This window comes from the organism of the source record quoted next, unplaced genomic scaffold (assembly GCF_019419815.1).
Source record: "Pyrus x bretschneideri cultivar Hongxiangsu unplaced genomic scaffold, Pyrus_bretschneideri_v1 Contig21, whole genome shotgun sequence".
NCBI lineage: Eukaryota > Viridiplantae > Streptophyta > Magnoliopsida > Rosales > Rosaceae > Pyrus > Pyrus x bretschneideri.
The window spans coordinates 73,625-97,719 of record NW_025999513.1 but is presented as its reverse complement, the minus strand read 5'-3'; the positions used below and the strand labels follow the sequence as shown (position 1 = coordinate 97,719).

At 37.2% G+C, this 24,095-nt stretch overlaps 2 protein-coding genes across 2 annotated transcripts; one reads left to right on the top strand and one right to left on the bottom strand.

The window, feature by feature from the left end:
• Positions 1-10,566: 10,566 nt before the first annotated feature.
• Positions 10,567-17,311, top strand: LOC103948721 (protein NRT1/ PTR FAMILY 5.2-like). The gene is made up of 4 exons (XM_018647811.2): positions 10,567-10,785; positions 12,633-12,850; positions 15,449-16,014; positions 16,277-17,311. The coding sequence occupies exons 1-4, from the start codon at positions 10,653-10,655 to the stop codon at positions 17,175-17,177; spliced, it is 1,818 nt and encodes a 605-aa protein (XP_018503327.2). The 5' UTR covers positions 10,567-10,652; the 3' UTR covers positions 17,178-17,311.
• Positions 17,312-17,423: 112 nt separating this feature from the next.
• On the bottom strand, positions 17,424-22,925 carry LOC103948678 (protein unc-13 homolog). Its single transcript, XM_048584363.1, has 5 exons — positions 22,265-22,925; positions 19,865-20,749; positions 19,190-19,636; positions 18,917-19,103; positions 17,424-18,784 (listed from the first exon to the last, which is right to left on the bottom strand). Exons 1-5 carry the CDS (start codon positions 22,847-22,849, stop codon positions 17,805-17,807), a joined length of 3,084 nt encoding a protein of 1,027 aa, XP_048440320.1. The 5' UTR covers positions 22,850-22,925; the 3' UTR covers positions 17,424-17,804.
• Between the last annotated feature and the right edge of the window lie 1,170 nt (positions 22,926-24,095).

The following is a 24,095-nucleotide window of genomic DNA, read 5'->3' as shown; positions in this document are numbered from 1 at the left end:
CTTATCCATAATAAGTTGATACATGCCATTGGATATCGTCTCCATTTAAATCATTAAATTAATCGGATTCGTCATTTATGTACACAAAACAAAAGGAAAAATGAGGTGGATTTAGTAATTAAATTTGTTGATTTGTTTTGTTGTAATTAAATCCTTAACTTTGTGGTAGTTACAACTAAGTGGGCTCCGGCAGGGATTAGAACCAAATTCACACCAATATAAAGTTCAAAACCAAAAATGAAAAGAACATTAATCTTGGTTGTAAAGATAAGGAAAATGGAAACATTATAGACCAAGGGAGATGAATTGATGAAAGTCAAATTTTCATTTTTTTTTTTTTTAGTAAAGTTACACTTGCCACTTATTTGTATAATCTCTAATAAAGGTAGAGCTCGTAAAATGCATATAGGTCTCATCTCTATTAGAGAGACGGCACAAATAAGTGGTAAAAGTAGCATTTTTGTTTTTGTTAGAAAATTTACATACTTTAAACAATACAATTATCTAGACACGCGAAATTATTGGATTTGTACAGATATTTAAGTTTCATAGTCTGCTAGTAATGTTAATTTCAATTGATATTCACATTTAAGAAGCAAGTATAAAATGAATGCCTAATTGTTTGGACCCAATATTGCATCATCGGTCCGTGCAGTTGAGGCCGTTGAATAAACAGAGTTCGGGGCAATTGGATGGTGAAGTATTAAGGTGATTTCCAATTATTTCATATTACCATGGTTGTGATAACATTTAGGCTTGAAATACAGGCTTGCACCGATGATAGATAACCTGAGTTGAAAGGCCATAATTCAACCCAGTAATAATTCCTTAGGCCAGTTGGCTCTCAACCTAACAAAGCACTGATTCAACCGAGTCCCTTTAGTAGTATGACTATTAAAAGATCGAGTTCATGCTTGGCTTGATCGAGTCTTAAGTGAATTAAACATGCTATCCATCAAGATAAATTTTGATAAAATTCGAATTATTATAAGGATCCGAATTTATATTTGACCAGATGAGGATGAATCAAGTTCATAAATGGACTAGGTATAGAATCCTGGTTCAAGTCAAAGAGGTCGAGACTGGATATAGATTGAGTTTTGGCTAAAGAAGGGACTAAAGGGATAAAGAGGGAATATTTGGGTAAATGCCGAGTAAGCATAGTCCTATCAGGACTCAACCTGGCAAACTTGTTTATCACGAAGTCTACTTTATAAATAGAAGAGGTTATGCAACTTGAAAGCCCCCTTTAACTCAACAAACAACTCAAAAGGATTTATGCGAAAACTCTCTCTATGGAAAACTTTTCTCACAACCTTGAGAAAAACACTAATTACTCTAATACTCTCGTCAACACATTTTCAGTTTGGACAATTAAACAATATTGTGTTGACAATTAGCTATGTGGAGCAAAAAATAATCTCAAAAATCCAAAAGATGACATATGGACTTTTTATCAAGAAAGACAAGATTGCCCTCATTAAGTAGGTAGGGCACACTAATATTCCCACGCGCAACTCAACATCCCTGGAGGTTCAAGTAGCTGACCTAGCTTCCCTGCTCGTGGCATGGAAAAGTCAAAGGCATTAAAGATATAATTAATCACCAAATCCTATCTTTAATACATTCCCAATTGAGATCAACTCCATCAAGTAAGAAACTTTTATCATAATCAATTGTGGATGTTTCCATCATCATCCTAAGATATTGTTTCCTAGTTAATCTCTTGATAATATTATTTCTTCATTCATCCAACAGATGACACACCTTGGCCAATTGGTTGGCGCCAAGTGTAGGGCAAAACCTAACCCTATGACCGACCACCTCCTTCAAATACCTCATCTCCACCATTCATTTGTAAGCTTCTTGGTACGCATACAAGCCCTAAAGACTCACTCTTTTCAGAGATATTGACATAGGCATTAGAGATCTATTGGCCAAAGCCCCTACCTTGTGGGCATGTGAGGCTTTGGTCTTTGATCAAATGTACTAATTGTTTTGTAGGTACAAATTCGTCAAGATTGAAGACGGCGAATTTTTGCTACCACAAATTTGTGCTTTCATTAAGAGCTTGATACCGAAGAATGCTCTTGCATTCACCTTTTGAAATTTTCTATTATATATGTAAAATTTCCCACGTGGTCATTGCCCAGCAGCCAACGTTAAGGACCACTCCAGTAGCAGCCCAAGTCGAGGCCCAGAAGCAAAGTGGCGCAACAACTACCCGCAGATAAGAGGCCCATAAGCAAGCAGGCTATGATGCCCAAGCTTCCCAGGCCTAGACCAACCAACAACAGCTAAAGGCCATATGCAGCCCAGCAAGTAGCAGCATAGACGCTCTAAGCCCAAGGGCAAGTGACCCACACATGAGCCCAGCGCGCAACAACCCAGGACCAGGCAGGCCAAATCTCCTTACTCAGCCCTCGCACGACCTACTCGTTTTGCCGACCCAGCTCTTGTTCCAGACCGATCTAAAGTTGGTCCAGCCAACTTAAATTCTGGCCATCGGACCAGTGATTGAACCAAGCCTATTTTTGTCCTATTGTTTCCTAGGTTTGCCCATTCTGGGCCCGAGTTTTTCACCTGCAACTCACTACCTTTCCACCACTCATGGAGATGCTCATCATCCAAGCTCTTCCAACCCAAATGGCGATCAACACCTATCCCGGTAGGTTGCAGGCTTATCCAATGCCCTCGTGCAATAGATGACTATGGTTGAACAAACTCTTGGAGCACATCAAAATGCAATGCGCCCTCACAAGGTGTCCAGGAGCAGGACAAAGACATAATATGTAATCTTTATTTAATTACTCATGATATTATGCATGCATACATGAATTGTTAATCACTGTGTTTAAGCTATCTTTATGTCTTAATGCTTCACGACCATTAGGATGTTTAGATAAGTAATTGGATGCAATTTTTGTTGGAATGCCCCGAAAATTAAGGAATTCTTCTTGTGGTTAATAATTGTAATTTCACCCGTCTTAAAGGTTGCATGGTTTTTCAAAAAGTTTTTGCAAAGTGTAATGAGTCATGTATGTTTACATTTGATCTACGTTCTATCTTGAATGCCACAAGTAGAATATGCATTAGGAAAACCTAACCTTCAAAATTGCATGTGTAATTCATAAGTAATTGGTAAAACTACGGATTGTTAAGGTGACAGCAAAATCCTAGTGCCTTTTTATAATTGTTTTTCAAAACTGTTTATTTTCCAATTGGTTTCTTTAAAATTGTTTTCTTGCTGATTTCATTAAATTTTTTTTTATTAAAATTAGTTTGTATTATTTTAAATTGCAAAATCAATCTTTTCTAAACTTTGGTTTAAATAATTAATTAAGATTTGGTTTTAACATAAATTATTTTAAATAATCTCTGTGGAGAACGACTTTGCATGAATATTCTTACAACAACTGTTTTGTACTCTTGCAAGTATTTTTAAGTGTTTTTATTTTTACTTTTGCAAGTGATAAAAATCCTATCAGAGAAGTCAATTGTAGATAAAAGTCCACGTGCCAACTCCAAAATTTTTGAATTATTTTTTCGTTTCACAAATGCTCCTTGTTGTTCTGTGCACATGAGGTGTAGACTTCTCAAGTTGTGTGAGCTTGCCAAAAGTTAGTTTCTTGGTTGCAGTGGATTCTAAGCTCTGACTTGTGAAAGTCTTCTGAGAGATGGACACCAATTGCCTCTAGAATATATTTAACTCTACCCTATATAGAGGATTAAATAAACCTAGAAGACAATTATTTTCCAAACAAGAAAGACAGAAAACCAGAGGAAATTGTTTCCCCCAAATTTCTCCTTTGCTTGCCCCATGGAGAGTTGATTGATGTTGTCATTGTTGGTGTTGTAGCCCCAAGGTAAGCAAAAAGGAAACTTTTTACTTCCCTTTTTTCTCGTTGTGGCTCAGTTGGAGCCTTGTGGAGTCGGTGGCAAGCTGTGTTTAAAATATCAGAATTGGTGGAAATATCGATATGCAAATTTGTGGGGATATCAACGGATATATCAAATATTGATATAGATTGGTTGCCTTCGATGAAAATGATGAAAATTTAACATGAAACTTTAATGATTGTCAAACATTAGTTTGGACAAAATAGAACAGTTTCTCCGATATTTAATAGATGCATAAGAAATATCAACATATTTGTCAATTTTAGCCTAAATTTAAGAGTTTCTCTGATATCAGGTGAAGTTTAGATTTCATCCCTCATTTCCATATCTTTTTATGATTTTTTTTTAATATTTCCATGAAAATATTGATCGTATCGAAAAAAATTTAAACACTAGCTGCAAGATGCGAGGTTCGGTCAGCACGGCTATGAGCTAAGAGCTGAGGTCGTCTTGGGTCGAGTCACACGTAGGAGGAGGAAGCGATGGGTTGTCGGTAGGACTGGCGCACTGGGCTATGTCTTGGTGAGTTGTCTTTTTTTTTTTCTTTTTTTTCTTTTTTCTTCCCCTCGAATAATCTTCTGAATATTTCTGGAATCTTTGTGTAGGATTTTTTCAAAATGTCTTCTTCAAGTGCAAGAGTGATGATTATCCCCACCTAAGTACTGTCAAGGCGGGTCTTCTAGAAGAGTAGGATAATTCGGAAGGTGAAAGAACATAAATTAATACAGGTGTGTGGAAGGTAATAAGGGGTGTGTGGGTAGCATCACCCAACAAAAATGAGCTCCTGTGATAAAAAAGAGTGGTGCTATCCACACAGCCGTTTTACATTCACAGACACCTCTCACTTTTCAACCATCAGATAAAGTAAATTAAAGATAATCTAATCAAATGACAGAAATTAATAGAGAATATATAAAAGGTTAAAAAAAAAAGTGTAAATAGCTCCACCCTTTAAAAATATTTTAACACCACCACCTACCTCCCCGTCCCTTGTCTTCCTCTCTACCATCAATTTTAAAGCACCAACATATATTTCCCCCACAACCCAGCTAGCCGCACAAAACTATTTATTTTTCATTTGTTAGTATTTATTTTTAATCAATATATATAAAGAGAGCACCTTAAAATGGTGAAACATTCAAAATACCATAAATTATCTCTTGAGAATAAAAACCCCACCGTAGGGCATGGTTCTGTTTTATTTATGAATTAATTTTTTACTAAATAAAAATCTTAAAATTTTCTAATTCTTTTTTGTAAAAAATCATAATGAAAATTTTAATATGACATAGAAAAGCCAATTGTCACACGTCTAAGTGGAAAGCCATGAGAACTGTTATTGAATAGTTTTGAGGGATTTAATCGCTGATACCAATTATTCAATTTGATATTTCATTTTATAATTTGAATGGTTGACTGGATTGAATTTTTTTTAATGTGTCATATTCACAATTTAATCCATATGTAAGTATAGAGAGTGATACTGTTTAGACATAAGCACAAAATTAACATATTTCCTGATGAAATCATAAACTCTATAACATGGAAGTAATTATAAATTAAATAGTTAAAATCTACAAAACATCCATGCACCTCGAAAAATACCGCATAATATACGCAAGTGACTGACAATCACTTCGACTCGAATGATCAGATGAAGCTTAATTGCAACAACACTATCAAATTCAAAGCCAAGCTCAATCAAAGCTTCTTCCTGATGGCTTAGTTACTTCTGATGGCTTAGTTACTCCTGATGGCTTAGTTACTGATGAAATCATAAACTCTTTTACATCAGTAATTAAAAATTGGACCTATTGAAGTAACGTTTTATTCAAACTCAAGATTTTAGGTGTAAGGGAGAATGCTTACGTGTTCTTGATGGTCTAATGTTGTTCGATTTTAATGTTAATCCACATTCTAGAAGCTTAAACTTTAGAAACTTAGTTGAACACACTAACAAAATTGATCAAACTTCTTATAAATAGAGTTAACATCACATCTAAATACCTGTAATATTTTTTACCGAACGTTCCCAAACTAAATTATCAATATTGATTCAATTATTTATGCAGATACACGATCGCAGGTCACTAGCAATGCGCATAGCAGTCATCCTCTTATATATATATATATATATATATATATATATTTGTGATATTCTAAATCCGAATCATGTACGTGGTGGATATATATATATATATATATATATATATATATATATATGATTTCTTTGCGTTCTAAATTTGTAATTGATCTCATAGTGAGAACGATACATTACCTATGACATCATTTGATATATCTCTTAATTGTATTTTAATACGTCTATAGTTGAATGATTATTGTTAAACCTATATATTATGCAAGTCATTTTCTCATGTCCCAGATCGGCAGAACTTCGTTTAGGCTGGCTACTTTACAAACTAACACTACCAAACAACGTGATTATTATATACAACCTATAAACTAATGATTTTCACCGCCATATTCTTTTATGAAATACCTGGTGTTTCTTTCTAATCTAGATTTTAATTTTTAATTCCCCCAGCCGATTGGATTCGGGATTCGGAATCTTAGCTTCCCTCTGTTACGCAACCGTGTGGTATACTGAACGGGCGCAGGGAACCTGCTGTCATGCATGCTTCATCAATGATTTTTAGTTCAAGGGATGAGTGAGATATTTCTTTCATCAGAAACAATAGTTTGATATTTTCTTGATTAATTAAATAAATACAAAGATGTTTAGGGTTCAATGCTTTAGTAAAGGAAATGATTTGGGGCGAATTTGCTCAAACAAACAAAAAACAACTATTACATGCATGAGATTACAAACACCACCTGTACTAATATGTATACAAAATGCTCGATGTAGCATTTATGTACGGGCGACTACAACATGTCATTGCCGAATGGCAAGGTCACATATAGTCATTGGGAAGAGTGATACCACATAAAATCTTCGTTGGTAGATAAGCACGCACAACTCATTGTTCAAGGTGAAAACAACATCTAGCCATTGCTTTAGCGCGACAAAAAACAACAAATTGCCCTACACCAAGAAAGGACCCACCAATCTACTTATCAAGCCACATATACCTGCAACCTCATCGCTCAACCAAATTTGAAACTCATCATTGCTAAGCCGCCATATCTGTCACGCCAAAGGTGGTGGAACCAACAAAATCAATCACCAAACATTTTGTTTAACAGAATTTAACGGCTATGACCAGGGACGAAGTGAGATATTTGTAAGAATGGAGGCATCCTCAAACAACAAGGTACAATTAAAAAACTCAAGAATTCACTACGCAAGACACTTATATATTAATTTATAAAGTTTTTTCATACAACATCTTACAATTTGCTCGATGTGTTTTCATGTGTTTGAAAGCGGTGCATGACAACATCATTACCAAATACCATCAAATATCTCTCTATAAAAATAATCATGTTATCATTCATCCATTGATCTCCCATTTGATTTCTCAATTGATTTTTTCAGAAATTTCATGGCCGAAAATGATCTTTCAACGATGGTCGTAGTAACCGGAAGAGTTAGTGCTAATGTCACAAACATGTAAATTAGCGGATACACCTTGTTTTTTTTTTTCCGTTGGACCATTTTTTTATAGTTTAATTAGAACGGACGTTGGAATTGAAATGCAATCCATTTTTTCATTTATAGTTTAATCAGGGCTTGGGAATTAGAATGCAAAAGTACACACACACACACACACACACACAAAATTAAGTGGGGGCGGATGCCCCCCTTAAGCCCTATACAGCTCTGTCCTTGGCTATGACAAAATTGAAGACCTAGTCAACATATAAAGGACGAAGTTGATGAGCTTGAAACATAAATGACCAAAGTTATGAGTTAGTAAACATAAAGGACCATTTGTGATTTAAAAAAAAAAAAAAAAACAAAACCTTCTCTAAATGTATCTTAGAAAAATTGTGTAACATTATGTTAAAAAAAAAAAATGTTAGAGACCTTTTAATCGAGTTAGATTTAGGCCTCGGTGGAAAGACTCAGCTCCCTTGGTTCGTTTGCGTCACCAAGTCCTAAAATACATTAGAAGAATTAGCACGTCTTAGGAAGCATTCTAGATGAATTAATGTCTCCAATTAAGAGCAATGATTGAATAATTACAGTAAATAATTACCTGGGTGAAGCGTGGCATGGAAGCTAAAAGTTCATTGGTTTAGCGTGAGAAATATACTATGCTTGTTTGCATGGTTTAAGGATGACTAATCTAGGGTTTCTACTATTTTGGTGATTTTCTAAGGACTAAGGAAGCTTATAAGAAGACTCATAATGAAGGGAAAGTTAATCCCTAAAAAACTAGGGTTTCCTGCACTTTGAGGAAGCTTTCTCTACTTTGTGCGTTCTTGCCTTAGTTTGTTCTTTCCCCCCTCCTTGTTGTTGCTTTAGCATACTGACTTCTTTGATTTATAGGTGAAGGGATTCCTCAACACCAAGTTCTGGTTAGGGAACCCCTTGATTTCCTTTCTTCGTCCTGTTTTCCTAAGTCTTCTCCTTCCTTTTTCATGGTTGCAGCTATAAGGCTCTCTTTTGTATATGTTGCAGGAGGTTGGTAACCTCGTGGAGCCTAGGCTGATTATACTGCCCAGAGTTCCTTCTTCTGGCAACTCCATCGTTGTCAACGCTCTTCTCTATTTTCTCTCTCGTTTTCTTATATGAGCTTAGAGGGAAATGTTCTTTCTATGCGTATTAATGAGGCGCACGACTCTAAACTGAAACGTGATCTCGTTTTAGATTCAGTCAACTCAGCTTTGGGTTTTGGTTGTTTCCTAAGTGTCCTATTTGGTTTGTTAGGGAAAATGGACAGGTGAGACATTTCTCTCAAGCTTTTCCACGTGGAATTAGAATTATTAATGCTCAAAACTATTAAGGCTAACAAATTAATGGATTAAACGTTGGTCGTTGATGGACTGGGGCTTTGCCAATGAATGATAATAGACACAGGATTGAAGTGGTTCCCTTCAAAGTTGGGGTATATCCACTGAGTTCCTTATACATATGAAGAACAAGGTTACAAGTAGCGGTCGGCTAGAATAGTATAATTTCCCTCTCAATTCCACTTACCCCTTCTAAAGACTACTCGTCCTTTTTTGTATAGGCCTTCCTCTAAACCTTCAGCCTTTGGGTTTGAACTTATCACCTCTTTTGCATTTAATGCGCCCAATGCATAAAGTAGACCTGCTAGTTGTCCCTATATTCTTTGGTCGACATGTGGCAACGAGGGGACACCGGAGTAGACCCTTTTGTGTCCTTTCTTGGGATGACATGGCTGAGCACCTTGCTCGGCCTTGAAATTGGTGGGGACTCGGACCCGACCAATTTCTCCTATCAGCCTTTGTGTTATTTCATAGACCTCTGTTCTTTATCTAGTCGTCGCCACGTGGCTTGGAGTTGCTAACTGATTAAGTTTGCCCCTTCTATTCCTAGAAACTCGTGCCTTTATACTTTATAGGGACGTGCTTGGTTTGATTGTTTACAAGACATTTGGCGGCCATGGGTTCCCTGAAATGCTTGGCTTCACCTTTCCAAGCTCATTGGCTTGAAATTTTGGTATTCCCAAGCAGCCCAAAATCCTCCACAATCTTAATTCTACATAGGCCCAATGAACTCCATAATCATCCACACAACGATCCCCTTGACAAGCCTTGGTACGAGGCTTGAGCCCACTCCAGCATGCATGATTTATTGTCACACTAATAATGATATGGATTGGCACCATAATATGCATGATTTGTGTGGGCTTGGTACGAGTTTACAAATATCCAGTTTGTAAATTATTATTTTTATTAACGTGGCATGATTCAAAATTCACATATCCCTTGCACTTTTTGCATGAATTTAAGCTTGGCTTGTGATGTATCCACAACGATTGGGCTTTGGACTTATTGGTGAAGTTTTTCTTTACCCTAACAAGTAGTAATATCACTTGTAAAACAAATATATAAATAATAAAGCCATCACAAATTTTTTGAACATAGGAGGTATCTCACCAAACATTTGTGACAGACTAATCTTCTTCCTATGTAGTTCCGGTACCACATGAGGTGCTAGCTTATTTTTTTATTCTCGCATTAAACAATACGCCAAAGCAGAGCCGGTGGCCCCTGACCCCTATTAATGTTATGTATGAATAGTTGTCTATAAAGTCCCTATTAAAGCAAATTCTTGTATGTGTTCTTTCTTTTCTTTGACAAAACCCAAACGGAAAAAATGACTACTTTTGAGTATATTTTAGGGAATCGTTATTAGCACGTCAAAAATCTCATTCTACACTCCAAACTGTCTATATTTGGAAAGAAAAAAACACTTGGAGTGTCAATAACACTTCCCATATTTTATAGAGTAAGGGTCTCGTATAACGTTTTACAAAAACAACTTTTGAAAGGAAATTATTATTTGCATTTCAAAAATTTAATTGTGCACTTCTCCTAAGAGTAATTTGCTTTCTAAATAGTAGATATAGAAAGTTAAGAGTACGCTATTAAATTTTTAGAGTGTTAATTACCATTTTCGTTTTGAAAAACAAAAACAATAAATATAGTTTTGTATTTTTGTAATACGAAAATGCTTCTAGCGGCCTGGATATGACAAAACCTATTCAATTTGAGGTCTCTATAAAAAGGGGAGCAAGAGCAAGTGAAGTGAGAATAAAACGGGGAGCTCTAGCCTCTAGCAGTAGGAGCCAAAGGAAACAAGCAAGGTAGAGATAATGGAAGGCCAGGAATCTGGGCAAAGGAAGGTTGATGAGTATGAGTATACACAAGATGGTACCGTGGATCTTAAAGGAAACCCCGTCCTTCGATCCAAGAGAGGGGGATGGACTGCTTGCTCTTTTGTTGTTCGTATGTTTTCTTTCTCTTCTCTTAACTCTCTCATGCTTCAAAGGATTATAGAATCTAATTGTCTTAAGTTATTAGTTGGTCAGTGCTCGAAAATCTCAGGTCCGGTCCCGTTGTTCCATACAACTTGGAGGGGCATTTCAAACCGAGGTGTCCCTCTTGCCGTGATGGTTTAGTGAGCATGAGTGATCGACACAGACTCAGAAAGTATGTTAGAAATAGTTATTTTTATAGTGATATTTCTCTTTTCAATGTTCGAAGAGAATCCAAATTAAGCTAGGATTGTTCTTCACCTTTCCTCCATTAGCAGTGCTTTACTACTTTGGAATAACCTTCAATACTGGTTATTGGTTGACTGGCTCATGAATGAGTGTCAACCCACCACCCAACCAACACCCATATAGCTCAGTACCTTACTTGCATATCAACTACATTTATTAATTAAATTCACAATATTTATTTTGCCCATACTATTTGCATCGAGAAATGATTTTTATATATTATTTTTCTCAATTTTTACACATTTATGTTTGCTCCTGAAATTCGGATTGAAAACAAAAATGTGCTAAAGAAGGAAAAAAAAGTGCAGGGATCATTTTATTTTGCATTACACTGGTCGATCCATCTGTCTCTCTCTCATACAGAGGTAAATATATGCACATACATTGCAAGACTATAAAGTCACAATGGGTACACCAATATATCCGAAATTCTATGTTAGATTGTCTGCTAATATCGCTTGTATCATAAACAAACACAAGAAAACTTGCGCATGCGCGCGCGCGCGCATATATATATATATGTTTGTCATAGACTCATAGCTTTGTCGCATGTAGGATATACAATCCTCCTTTATATATTTGCTCTTCTTTCATTGTCCGGCGACATTCATGGAAAGTACAACTTGATCTTACCCAACATGTTAAACCTACAATTACTTAAAATGAAAAATGCACACTAATCAATCTTAGCCTAGATATTTAAAGATACATTGCTTTAGATATTCAAAGAAAGTTGTTAATGGCAGCCACATATTTCAAAAAAAAAAAAAAAAAAAATCTTGCTACTTAAGATGTTTACTTTGTCTTCGGCTGTCTACACAATTAGTCAAAACACGCACGTCCATTAGCATACTCGAAATTAGATCCTCTCCAGATCCTCTTTGTGAAGATTTTAGGAATCCTCATATCCTATTTGTTCATCGTACATTGTGCAGTTAGTGTTCGTTAGGTATTGTTTGTGTTTAATTTTAAATTAAAAAAATTCAAAATGACTTTTGGTCCCATGATGTACGATGAATGAATAAAATGTGAGGATCACTAGGATCCTCACAAGGAGGATCTGGATGGGATCCAAATCCCTGAAAACAAACCCTCTGTAGACAATATATATCACATGCACCGGATGCAGATCGAGCTCTTATACCACTTTGCCTTCCAACCTCTATCGACTAGTATTTTTTTAGTGTGCACCGGTGTTGGATTCTTGACGGATAAATTTGTTTGTTAGACCTTTAACTGCACATTTAGCTCTCTATTTATTTAGTGCATACCATACACCGAAGCATACAAAAATGTCACGTATCACTATTCTTTTCGCAACTAAATTCTTGGTTGTTAGATGCTTAATTAGCTGCATAACCAACCATTCATTTATTAAAAGTATGCCATACACAAAAACATAATTTTCGCATATCAATATCCATACATACCCAACTTGCACTTTATTATTATATGCAATATTGAATGCCCACCAATCATGAGATTCAGATATGATTTAAATTTTGTGTGTGTAACCTTTTACTTTCCCCATTGTTTTGGTTTTTTAACATTATAATATATTTCATGCAGTGTATGAGGTGTTCGAACGCATGGCATACTATGGAATATCGGCCAACTTGATCTTGTATTTGACAAGGAAGCTTCATCAAGGTACTGTCACGTCTGCTAATAATGTGACCAATTGGGTTGGCACCATTTGGATCACTCCTATTTTGGGTGCATATGTCGCCGATGCTCATCTCGGTCGTTATTGGACATTCCTCATCTCTTCCCTAATCTACCTATCGGTACGTATGCCCTTCAAACTTCAACGCACTTCCATTATCTCTAAGGTCAAAATTGGAATAGCCAGTTCATTTTCTACATTCATTTTAAACTTAAATGCCCCGTTATTATACAAACTAAGTCCAATAATATATACATGTAATGGGTTATTGCTCTTACCATACTAATCCGAATCTTGAATGAAAACAAGTGAATGATGATTTAAATTCACAGTCAGTTAATGTAAGACTGAATGACTGAACATTTGACATAATGAGACGTTTATATGTAATGGAATAATAAGCTAGCTAGTGGTGGATGTTGCCGCAGTGAATAGGGTATTTCTCTTCAAATTCATAGTGTCACACGTTCAAACCTTCGTTCTTTCCCTTAATCTAGTTTAGAATAGTTATATTGTTTGTAATAGTATGTGTACATATAGGGAAATATTTTAGTGTCAACTTACGTTGCCATAAAAATGTTTATATTGACAGATCCAACTCTATATGATATATTACCAAATCAGGAATCTGGATCTATTTCAACTTAACTAGAATTTTCAATTTATATGATTCATTTCTTTTCACAATCTAGGCAAGATCCAACTCTATAAGATATATTACCAACCATGAAACTAGATCATATTTCAAATAACGATTCACTTAATGAGTGATTCTTATTTTAACACTATAACAAACCTAACAAGTCAACTAATTTTTATTTTTTGAACAAACGATATCATCTACACTAAGGTGGTGGAGGGGGTGGGCTCAGCCTCACAATGGGCTAGCAATAATGTGGTTCAAATTTACCTTTGGCGAGAATCGAACTTAAGACCTCTCACTCACAAGTGAAGAGTAATAACACTAAATCGTAGTACTAAGTAGCAACAAGCCAGACAATTTTAGAAAGAAACTATTTCCAATTATTAAGTAATTTAATATAAAAAATCCCTTATTTCAATAAATATTAGGTAACTATTAGTTAGGGTAGAAAATTACAACAGCACTCATCCTCCAAATTTCTCTATATTCCATTACAACTTGTATAGCATTGACAGGTATTTTTAATGAACCCTTAATTATTTTGACCCCAAAAAAAAAAAAGAACCCTTAATTATGTTAGTGCAGAACTCACGATAAGACCAAAACCGCAATCAATTGATCAATACATAGTTGATCACAATTTAATTATTAATTACGGACAATCTTACAAAATCTCATGCACGCAAGCCAAATTAGATAATTATTGAGATTAATTAAACTTCAAACTTTGGATATATAGATGGAGAGCTCATGAATCTCGTTGGTAAAAAAATGCTTGGATTATTGGTGTATGAAAGTTTGACTTGGAAAATCTGTTTTTATAAGGTTAAGGTACTTAGTAGTAGGAACACGTCCTTGTTATCTAGAGTGTTGAGGTCACAACTGACTTTGCCATCTTCAATTTCTCTGGCCGGCACTGATCCAAGTCTACGTGTATGTCTACATCTACGTCTTTGTCTATGTCTACGTTCTACGTTCTAGTCTCTTTATTTTTTGCCACTTGGAGATAATTTCATAATAAAAATTTCGAAAAGGAGAAAGTATCTTAATAAGACGTCACATATATGAAAATAAATTATATAGAATGAATTTACCATGATATAGCGTCATGATTTACTAAATAGTTTGACATGTATTTATACATGTCATCATTTATTACAACAAGATGCCACAATAACAATAACCTTGTTAAATATAAGTTATTCTTCATTTACACTTACATCGCGTGAGTACACAAAACGTTAGGCCTTACATATATACCGAGTGGCATTTCTCGTACGTTTCTCTTGAGTCAACCCCACAAATCCGCATAAACATATGCATGCGGATGTGGTCCAAATCTAAAAGCTTTTTTTTTGTCCAACTCTAAAACCCTAAAGCTAGGATACATGTGCGGGGAGGATAATGTTAGGCGATCTCCAATTGTGTGGCTATGTTTAGCCACTATTTTTAAATATAGCGTACTAAAAATATAGTAAGTTAATGAATAATACAAGGCTATCAAAAAGTTATAAATCTAAGCCTTTTGATCTTTTCTATCAAAGCAAAAGCCTAAACAATCAAAATGGGCCGTCAATTTAATCGTGTTTGTTTATTATATATCGTACGGTCAATTTTTGTCAAATATTCAATTTTAAATTAAAAAAAAAAAAATTTTGATCGCACAATGTACGATGAATGAACACTATTAAAAGATCATCGAAAATGATCCTCACAAAGAAGATCGAAATTCATCCAACGTAGTTTTTTCCTATTAAAAAAAAATCAATGACCGATATTAGTTCATGACAGTTGGATTATCTCATTGAATACCCTAATTAATTAGTTAGGCAACAATTTTTACGTGTGTTTGAATTACTGTTAGTGATGTTATTATTCTACCTAAATTATACACGTATATTTGTTTTTTTTTATTTCTTTTAATAATATACACTAAAAGTAGAACAGTCAACCATGTCGTTCTTCACATTATAACAGTAGAATATTAACTATGTGGCAATGTTTACAATACATGTTTATAAATAAAATTACATAGGAAATATGCATGCTGATTAGCCAATTTTGAATAATTTTCAGGGAATGTCTGTATTAACCCTAGCAGTTTCACTTCCTTCCCTCAAACCACCTCCCTGCCAAGATCCCCATGTGGAAAACTGCAAGAAGGCCTCCACCCTCCATTTAGCTGTGTTTTATGGGGCCCTCTACACTCTTGCCATTGGAACAGGTGGGACCAAGCCCAACATCTCAACCATTGGAGCAGACCAATTTGACGATTTTGACCCCAAGGAGAAGAACCATAAGCTTTCCTTCTTCAATTGGTGGATGTTTAGCATCTTCTTTGGGACGCTGTTTGCCAACACTGTGCTTGTCTACATTCAGGACAATGTGGGCTGGGCCTTGGGATATGGGCTTCCCACTCTTGGGCTTCTCATATCTATTTTGATTTTCTTAGTTGGCACACCATTTTATAGGCACAAGGTGCCAAGTGGAAGTCCCTTCACAAGGATGGCTAAGGTCCTAGTGGCTGCATTGAGGAAATGGAGGGTGACTCTCCCTAGTGACCCTAAGGAGCTCTATGAGCTTAACTTGGAGGAGTATGCAAAGAAGGGAAATTTCAGGATTGATTCCACCCCAACCCTAAGGTTTGGGTACATACATTTCTTTTAAACAATTACTTATACTATCTAGGTTACTATTAGGGACGGGACTACATGGAGGGCTAAACGAGCTCTACAAGGACCCAATATACTTTTTATGTTCTAAACTTTCGTGTGTGCAGATACTTGTTCAACTTAACTCTAGCTTAGCACAAACTTCTAGGCTAACAACACCGCCAAGTCCTTCCACATTGCTGTCATCCTGGTTACGTCCCCAACTACCACATTAATGTGTACATTCATGCAGGTTCCTCAACAAAGCTGCTGTGAAAACAGGGTCAGCTAGTTTATGGATGCTATGCTCAGTAACCCAAGTAGAAGAGACCAAGCAAATGCTAAGAATGATTCCAATCTTGGTAGCCACATTTATACCAAGCACTATGATTGCACAGGTTAATACCCTGTTTGTCAAACAAGGCACAACCCTCGATCGATCACTCGGAAGCTTCAAAATCCCCCCAGCAAGTTTAGCTGGGTTTGTGACGCTCTCCATGCTTGTAAGCGTCGTGCTCTATGATCGGTTCTTTGTCAGGATCATGCAAAGAGTGACCAAAAACCCTAGAGGAATCACTCTCCTCCAAAGAATGGGAATTGGAATGGTCTTCCACGTTTTCATTATGGTCGTTGCATCTCTAACTGAAAGGTACAGGCTTCATCTTGCAAAGCAACATGGAGTAGTCGAGAGCGGAGGACAAGTTCCCATCACTATATTGGTTTTACTTCCTCAATTTGTGCTTATGGGAACAGCTGATGCTTTTCTAGAGGTTGCGAAGATTGAGTTTTTCTACGACCAAGCACCTGAAAATATGAAGAGCCTTGGGACTTCTTTTGCCATGACCACTTTAGGAATGGGAAACTTTATTAGTAGCTTCCTTCTTTCGACAGTTTCTCACATCACCAAAAAGCATGGCCACAAAGGATGGATTCTGAACAACCTTAATGCTTCTCATCTTGATTACTACTATGCATTTTTCGCGGTACTAAACGTCTTCAATGTTATTTTCTTCTTGTTTATGACTAAGATGTATGTGTACAAGGCTGAAATTTCAGATTCGATAAAAGTGCTCACGGAAGAATTGAGGGAGACGACGTACAAAACATCCAATAAAGGTGATTCAAGAAAAGGTCAAATAACAAGTGAGTTATGAGATAGAAATTGAAGATAAAAGGGTAAAGGGTGACCTTCTTGATTGTTCTCAGCTTTATGTATGTTTGATTGTATTATAAATCATCAATGAAATGGGAAAAAGAAAATATAAACTTGTCAAATGCTTGCAAATATCTAACTACAAATACAGAAGTAGAAATATATATCAATATATATGTGCGAGTGTGTGTGTGTGTGTATGTAAAAATTAAATAAAGAGAAGAACAACTTAAATATCTTAACATATCTTAACAGAAACAGCTCTTGAATTTGTTTAGGTTTTGCAGACAAATAACGGTGTAAGTTGATTTGTTTTGCAAAAAAAGAACTTTAGAAACTCCATTTGCGCGCAACGGCTGTGGTACAATACAGCTTATCCTAATCGAGCATGAGGATTAACAATCAATGCCTACAAATAACAATGACAAATTTGTACAATCATCTCTCCATTGCGATCCCCAGCAATATATATGGTTTGGCATTAAATGTTCAGTTGACTTGGATACAATGCGCCCCCTCACTTTTTCCTTAAATGTATTTTTTTTCGTTACAATGTTGGAAGTTAGCACTAGAATGCACCGCAGATACAAACACATTGATTTCACATGTACATGAAAAATTATTCCCATCACCTCCTCTTAGCTAGCTGGAATGTCCTTTTCAAGAATTGGTTTGCTGCTTTGTCATTCCTGTGGCATAACACCCTCAATAATGTGTTTGGATCTGATCTGTTCCACCGTCCTGTTGTCGGAGGCATTGGCAACCTTTGCCCTGATCCCACAACTCCAATCCCGCTTGATTCACAAGTCACAATGCTAAAATCCTCCATTAGTTGTTCAGTACATTGCCCCATCAGCTCTATCACCCCTTCCGTTGTCTCCGCCTCATGTTCCACCACATCCTTGGTTATCAACCCTTCACCGCAAGTGCAAAAAATACGCTTTAAGCTGTCGAAATCTTCCTCAATCATCTCATGGTCAGTTCGATAAAACACTCGGGAGCTTCCTCCAGCAACCAAAACCATGAGGAATGCTTCGAAAGAGGCCCTCATTACTTCCTTGATTGCTAAGGCCTGCGCTTTATCGGTGAGAATTACTCCTAAGAGAGTGAGATTCTGCTTGATAATTCGTAACGCAGGTCTTATTCTTGCATTGGCTACATCACCAACATAGAGGCTCTCATAGAAGACTGAGTTTGAGTCGAGGAAGATCAAGCGGTAGGCAGCTACTTCTGAGACATGTTGGCAGGCAGATTGGATGCCTGATTGTGCAAGTTCAAAGTAAGAAGAGGCGTTGGTTTGGCTCTTGCGATTATTGGCATGACGACTTCGAGGTGTTGAAGGAATGATTCGAGGTGAGAGGGACAGGTTTTTGTCAAGAGAATGAAGGTGGGAAAGGAGATGGTGCAAAGTGTTTAGGCGGATGTAGAGGCGTTGCGTTCCTCTACTCGTTGATGGGCGAGGATGGTGACCTTCATTTGTTCCATTTGGGTGAAAGTCTTCTGCTCCAATGCTACAAGGGCTAGCTTTTTTCCACAGCTTGAGGAACTTCGAGTCTCGATTGCATCTTGTTAGAGGAGGAAGTGTGGGGATATAATTCTGTTTCGAACCTGAGAAAGGAATATACTTTGATCAACACAAAACATTACCAGAATCTTAAAGTTGTACTGAAATATAACATGGCATAAACTTATTTAGAAAAAAAAAATTACTGATCCCTAATATGAAATAACGGCTCTTACCACAAGACGCAACAAATGAAGTATACTCCTTGAAGACATGCTCCAACCCATCAGCAAGATCTTGAACTAAGTCTTCAGTAATTCCTATCGGAATTTGGAAGAAGTCATCCACGGTTTCCTTGGCCAATTTCATTAGCTCCTCAGCTGATTGCGCATAAGGTTCTGATTTGGACTTTGGATTCCATGTCTGCAACACAAATCCTTGTTCACTTAAGCTCAAATTCAAACATGGATTTTTATCAAATGCAGTTATAAAGAAAGCGTAAAACATACCTCGCTTTCTTTCGCTCGGTGAACGCACTCTTTCCCTCTCTTTAATCTCTCATGAATCCATCTTTTCAAGAGGTTTATTATGATGGAATCAATTTCGTACGGAACCATCTCTCTAACAATTGCTTTGCCGCCATCTTCACACTCAGCAGAGTCCTCAACCACCATTTGGAGCAGAACCTTTTCTAGTTTTCCTGCCCTTTGCAATATCTCAACTGCATCGCCTGAAAGCGTGGAGACCCCATTTAGGTATTGCTTCAACACAGCTCCGTAACAATTGTGCAGTGTCATGGCCGCGACACCAGCTGCAGTTGTGTGCCACCTCTTGAGTATGGGACTGAAGCTTTCCCTCTCTTTCAAGGCCAACTCCTCTGTCTCTTTAGCTAACTGATGCAAGGTTTCAGTCACAGCATCTTCTGCCACTTCAGTTACATTCCCAGCTTCCATAATCTACAGAAAAAAATTGAAGATGAGAAGCATATCACAATTACATTTGTACGGTGCAATGGGAAATGCCTATTGTCATATTGGCCTGTTATTTTACCAAATTATGAAATCGTGTCCAGTCCTAATTTACAGTCTAATAACATAACATGCCGTATATCTGGTAAAAGAACATTACTCGTATATAATACTAAGGAGCGTGTCAAAGAAGCAAATGGGCTGCAGCATATTAACCTTTGCAAAAGCTTGTTTCATTGAAGATCGAATGTAGTAGTCCACGCGGTCACCGGAGTTGTCCACCACCTTTATTTCACCTTTCCCTCCTCTTCCCCTCTCTGTGATTGTAACATCTTCACCTAAGATCTTGGAGGATGACAAGGCCAATGGGAGAAGGTTCTCAATTTGGCCAACTGTCCCTCTTTGGAAATAATCATGGTACCGAAGCAATTTCTTCTCCGCCCACGCCTGCATTGAGCTCAACACCGAAGACAAAATCTTGACATACAAAACCTCCCTATCCGGCCTCTTAGCATTATTTGCCACTTCTGCAAGCATAGCATGAGCAGCACACAAAAGGTCGGCCTCTATCTGTGCGGTTTGCACGTATTGCTGAAACAACACCCATGTAAAGCACACATTGTGTATTGGCCTAGTGATCCCCAATGTCGACCATGTCTTCTTCATCAGCTCGAGCATTTCATCGACTTCATCTAATACTAGTGTCTCGTCTCTGATGTCGAAGACTGATTGCAGGAGAGCAACATAGAGGTGGATGTTGAGAGGGTAGCCATCAGCCCAGTGACAAACATCTGTTGGAGTTCCGTTGGAGCTACGCCACGATAAGGAGACTACAGAGTTGCAAAGGGTTCTCATGGTGTCTGAGTTCTTTCCTGTGTCTATGGCTTTGGTGTCACCCGCTCTGATGATCTCTCTGAGACGCAAAGCGAATGTGTTGGACTTGGCTAGTGGGATAGAAGGGTGGATAAGAAGGCCGGCTTCGAGGATCTTGAGCTGCCGTTTTTGCCAGTAATGGTACTCATGGGAGTCGTTGAATTCGGATGGCTTTAGGTGTCGAAGGAGTTCTAGTGGGAGAATTATGGTCTCTGCTCGCCTACCCATCTGTGATCATATATTAGGAAGGACATGATTAATTACCGACCAAGATCAATTTCATTGAACTAGTGATACATGCATGATGCATCATATTTTCTAACATTGTAAAATTGTTTGTACCATATCTACACATCAGGTCACAAGTCATAAAAGTAATAGTTTATATAAAGAGTTTTGAAGAAACTACGAGATTTAATACAAAAAACTACAGAATATAATTGTTACATCCCGGCCCGGGCCCTCACTATATCTCGGGCCCGACTCCACCGTAGCACGATATTGTTCGCTTTGGGCCCCCTACCACACCCTTACGATTTTATTTTTGGGAACTCACACGAGAACTTCCCAATGGGTCATCCATCATGGGATTGCTCTCGCACGAACTCGCTTAACTTCGGAGTTCTTACGGAACCCGTAGCCAGTAAGCTCCCAAAAGGTCTCGTGCTAGGTAGAGATGAGAATATACATATAAGGCTTAGATGATCCACTCCTCTGGACAATGTGGGATATTACATAACATTCTCATCCATTATTGTTTGTTACAAGTCAAATTAAACAAGATGAGAATGAGAAACCAAACTTTTACTTTGGGATTGCAGAACTTCATGTGTGATTTTCATGCTAATTCCCAATTTTCAAATCCACAAAACAAATCCTTACCTTACCTTTTAAAATTGAGTAACCCTATATCTTGTTAATTTATTAGATCGTATTGTGCTAAATTTTATAATTTACATTCATTAATTAATGGGTCATTTTGGTTGCGGTCTTTAACCTTATCAACCTAATTGTTAGACTAAAACCTTGTTTGTTTAAATATTTTGATCGAGGTCCTTAACATCATTTAAGAGATTTAACTCATACATTATGCATTTAATGTCCCATGAATTATGAAATTTAAACAAATTCAAATAATATTTTCAAAATATAATAAATACTTAAAAATAAATATTAGAGTAATATTGTCCTTCACAAAATTATACCAAGAAAATATGTACCCACATAATTATTAACATATTTTAAAAAATAACTACTGATATATTTTGAAACATAAAATAAATATATATAATTAGCATGGGTACATTTAGCACAATTGAAAATGGTGGGTACAAATACAAATAAAACTTTAAAATAAATATGGGCACAAAAAGAAATTAATATATGGGTACAAATTAAAAATGAAAAGAAAATTGGTACAAATTAAAAAAGGGTTGCAAATTAAAAAAGGGTACTGACTAATAAAAATATATGATAAAAACTTTAGCCATAAATAGAAATATACTAAAATGTAATATTTATAACTAAATGAATATATTTAGAAATAAAAAAATATTTTATTATTAAAATAATTAATGACGTTTATTAAAACTTAAGGACCTTAATCAAAAATTGAAAAGGAATAAAATTTTAATCAATGAAGTAGCAAAAATATGGATGAAAACCTAATTTATCTGTAATTAATTATCATGCATTTAGCACATTTACATGCATGAAGATATCAAAATTGAAATGAATACGTACTTGGCCTACGAGGGTCCTCATGAGCGTCTTCCGCAGCCGATTATCGCTGCCTTCCGTGACCCTCATCTGCTGCCTCATAATCTCGGCGGATGTCATCGGCCGCCTCGGCCTTGAGGGCGGCAAGGTGAAAGACATTCCGGGGGAGCCACCACTATTTGATGCGTTCGGCGAGGAGGGACTTGACCATCCACCATTTCCGGCGCCTGACGCCATCCTCCTCGACGGAGACCGCTTCAGCATCTTCAGCCCGAGCGCCCGCTTCACCCTGCTCGTCGGCGTTGTCACCACCCCATTTACCTTCGACCCCGATCCGGACCCGCTCCCCTCCCCACCATTACTATTACTGCTGTTGTTATCGTGGTGGTTGGAGTAGAACACGAGGGCGTTCCGTCCTCCAAAGCCAGGGGACGAACGACACGCGGTGAAGAAGATCTCGTACGCGGTCTCACGCACGTCATCGCGGTCGATGCCCTCAAGCTTGCCAAAGGGCCAGACGAGGTCGGGGTCACAGTCGTGGTAGTCGGGACGGGGTGCGAGAAGGGAGCTGCAGAGGGACTCGCGGCGAGAGTGGTGGTGGGGGCCCATAGCAGCGAGGGCGGAGGTGGATGAGAGAGAGGGAGATGATGTCGCGGTCGGAAGTCAGATATCCGGCGGGAGAGAGAAAGCGGGCATTTCTCTTAAAAGAAAGGAGAACAAGAAGGGTGTAAATAAATTAGGGGCAGATGTGATTGGTTATGCTGATGACAGCGGAGCGGGATTGAGAGAGAGAGAGAGAGAAAGAGAGAGAGAGGACCCAAATAGAGGATGAGGGTTGGAGGGTTGGAGGGTTGTCTGTGTGGAGTGTTGGGATATCGATCGGTCGATGGCTTTCCCAACGCTGTTGTGCGAAGAAAACGAGAAGCAATGCGACATAGATAGCAAAGTCGATTCCGAACATTTCTGCTGCTTGTGCTTCTTAATTAATTATTATCTTTTAATTTAATTAATTAAATTCTGATTTGTTTTCGTTTTGCTTTGTCATCATGCATGTGTTTCCAAATTTTGCAATACGTCCGTACGTACTTGTTTGATGGAAAGCTACCTATATATAGCATTTGTGATGTGGGAAATTGATTGGGATCGATATTATTGGATTTTACGGTAAAAGCTAGCTAGCCAGTTAGATTAGATACTACTTACACTACTCTACTCCAGCTCACTGGGAGAAGAATGATTTTGATTCATACACGTACTTGCCAGAAAATTGTTTTATGCATTAGTAGTCTGTAGACATCGAAATTTCAGTAAAACAAATGTTCACCAATGCATTAAAGTTTTGACGTGTCAAGGCATACATGGCATACGCCACGTGTTGTACAAATTATACACGTGGCGTGTGACTCAACAAAATAGGGAGAAATACCCTTGAAGGATTAAACAAGTTTTTCTTCTCATTTTGGGCAATGACAAGGCAAGTACATTTCAATCCATTGAGGATCAAAACAAGTTTTTCTTCTCATGTTGGGCAATGACAAGGCAAGCATACTTCAATCCATTACGGATCAAAGCAAGTTTTTCTCATTTGGGCAATGACAAAGCATACACATTTCAAGTTTAAAATGGTGTTAAGTGGGAAATTAGGCCATAAGTTACACCACTTCAAGTTTAAAATGGTATTAAGTGGGAAATTAGGCCATAAATTACACCACTTCAAGTTTTAAATGGTATTAAGTGGGAAATTAGGCAATAAGTTACACCACTTCAATTTCAATATTGCATTAAGTGGGAAAATTAGGCAATGGTGCTTGGAAAAGAAAAAAATATTTTGTGGTGGTGATTCATTCTCAAAGCC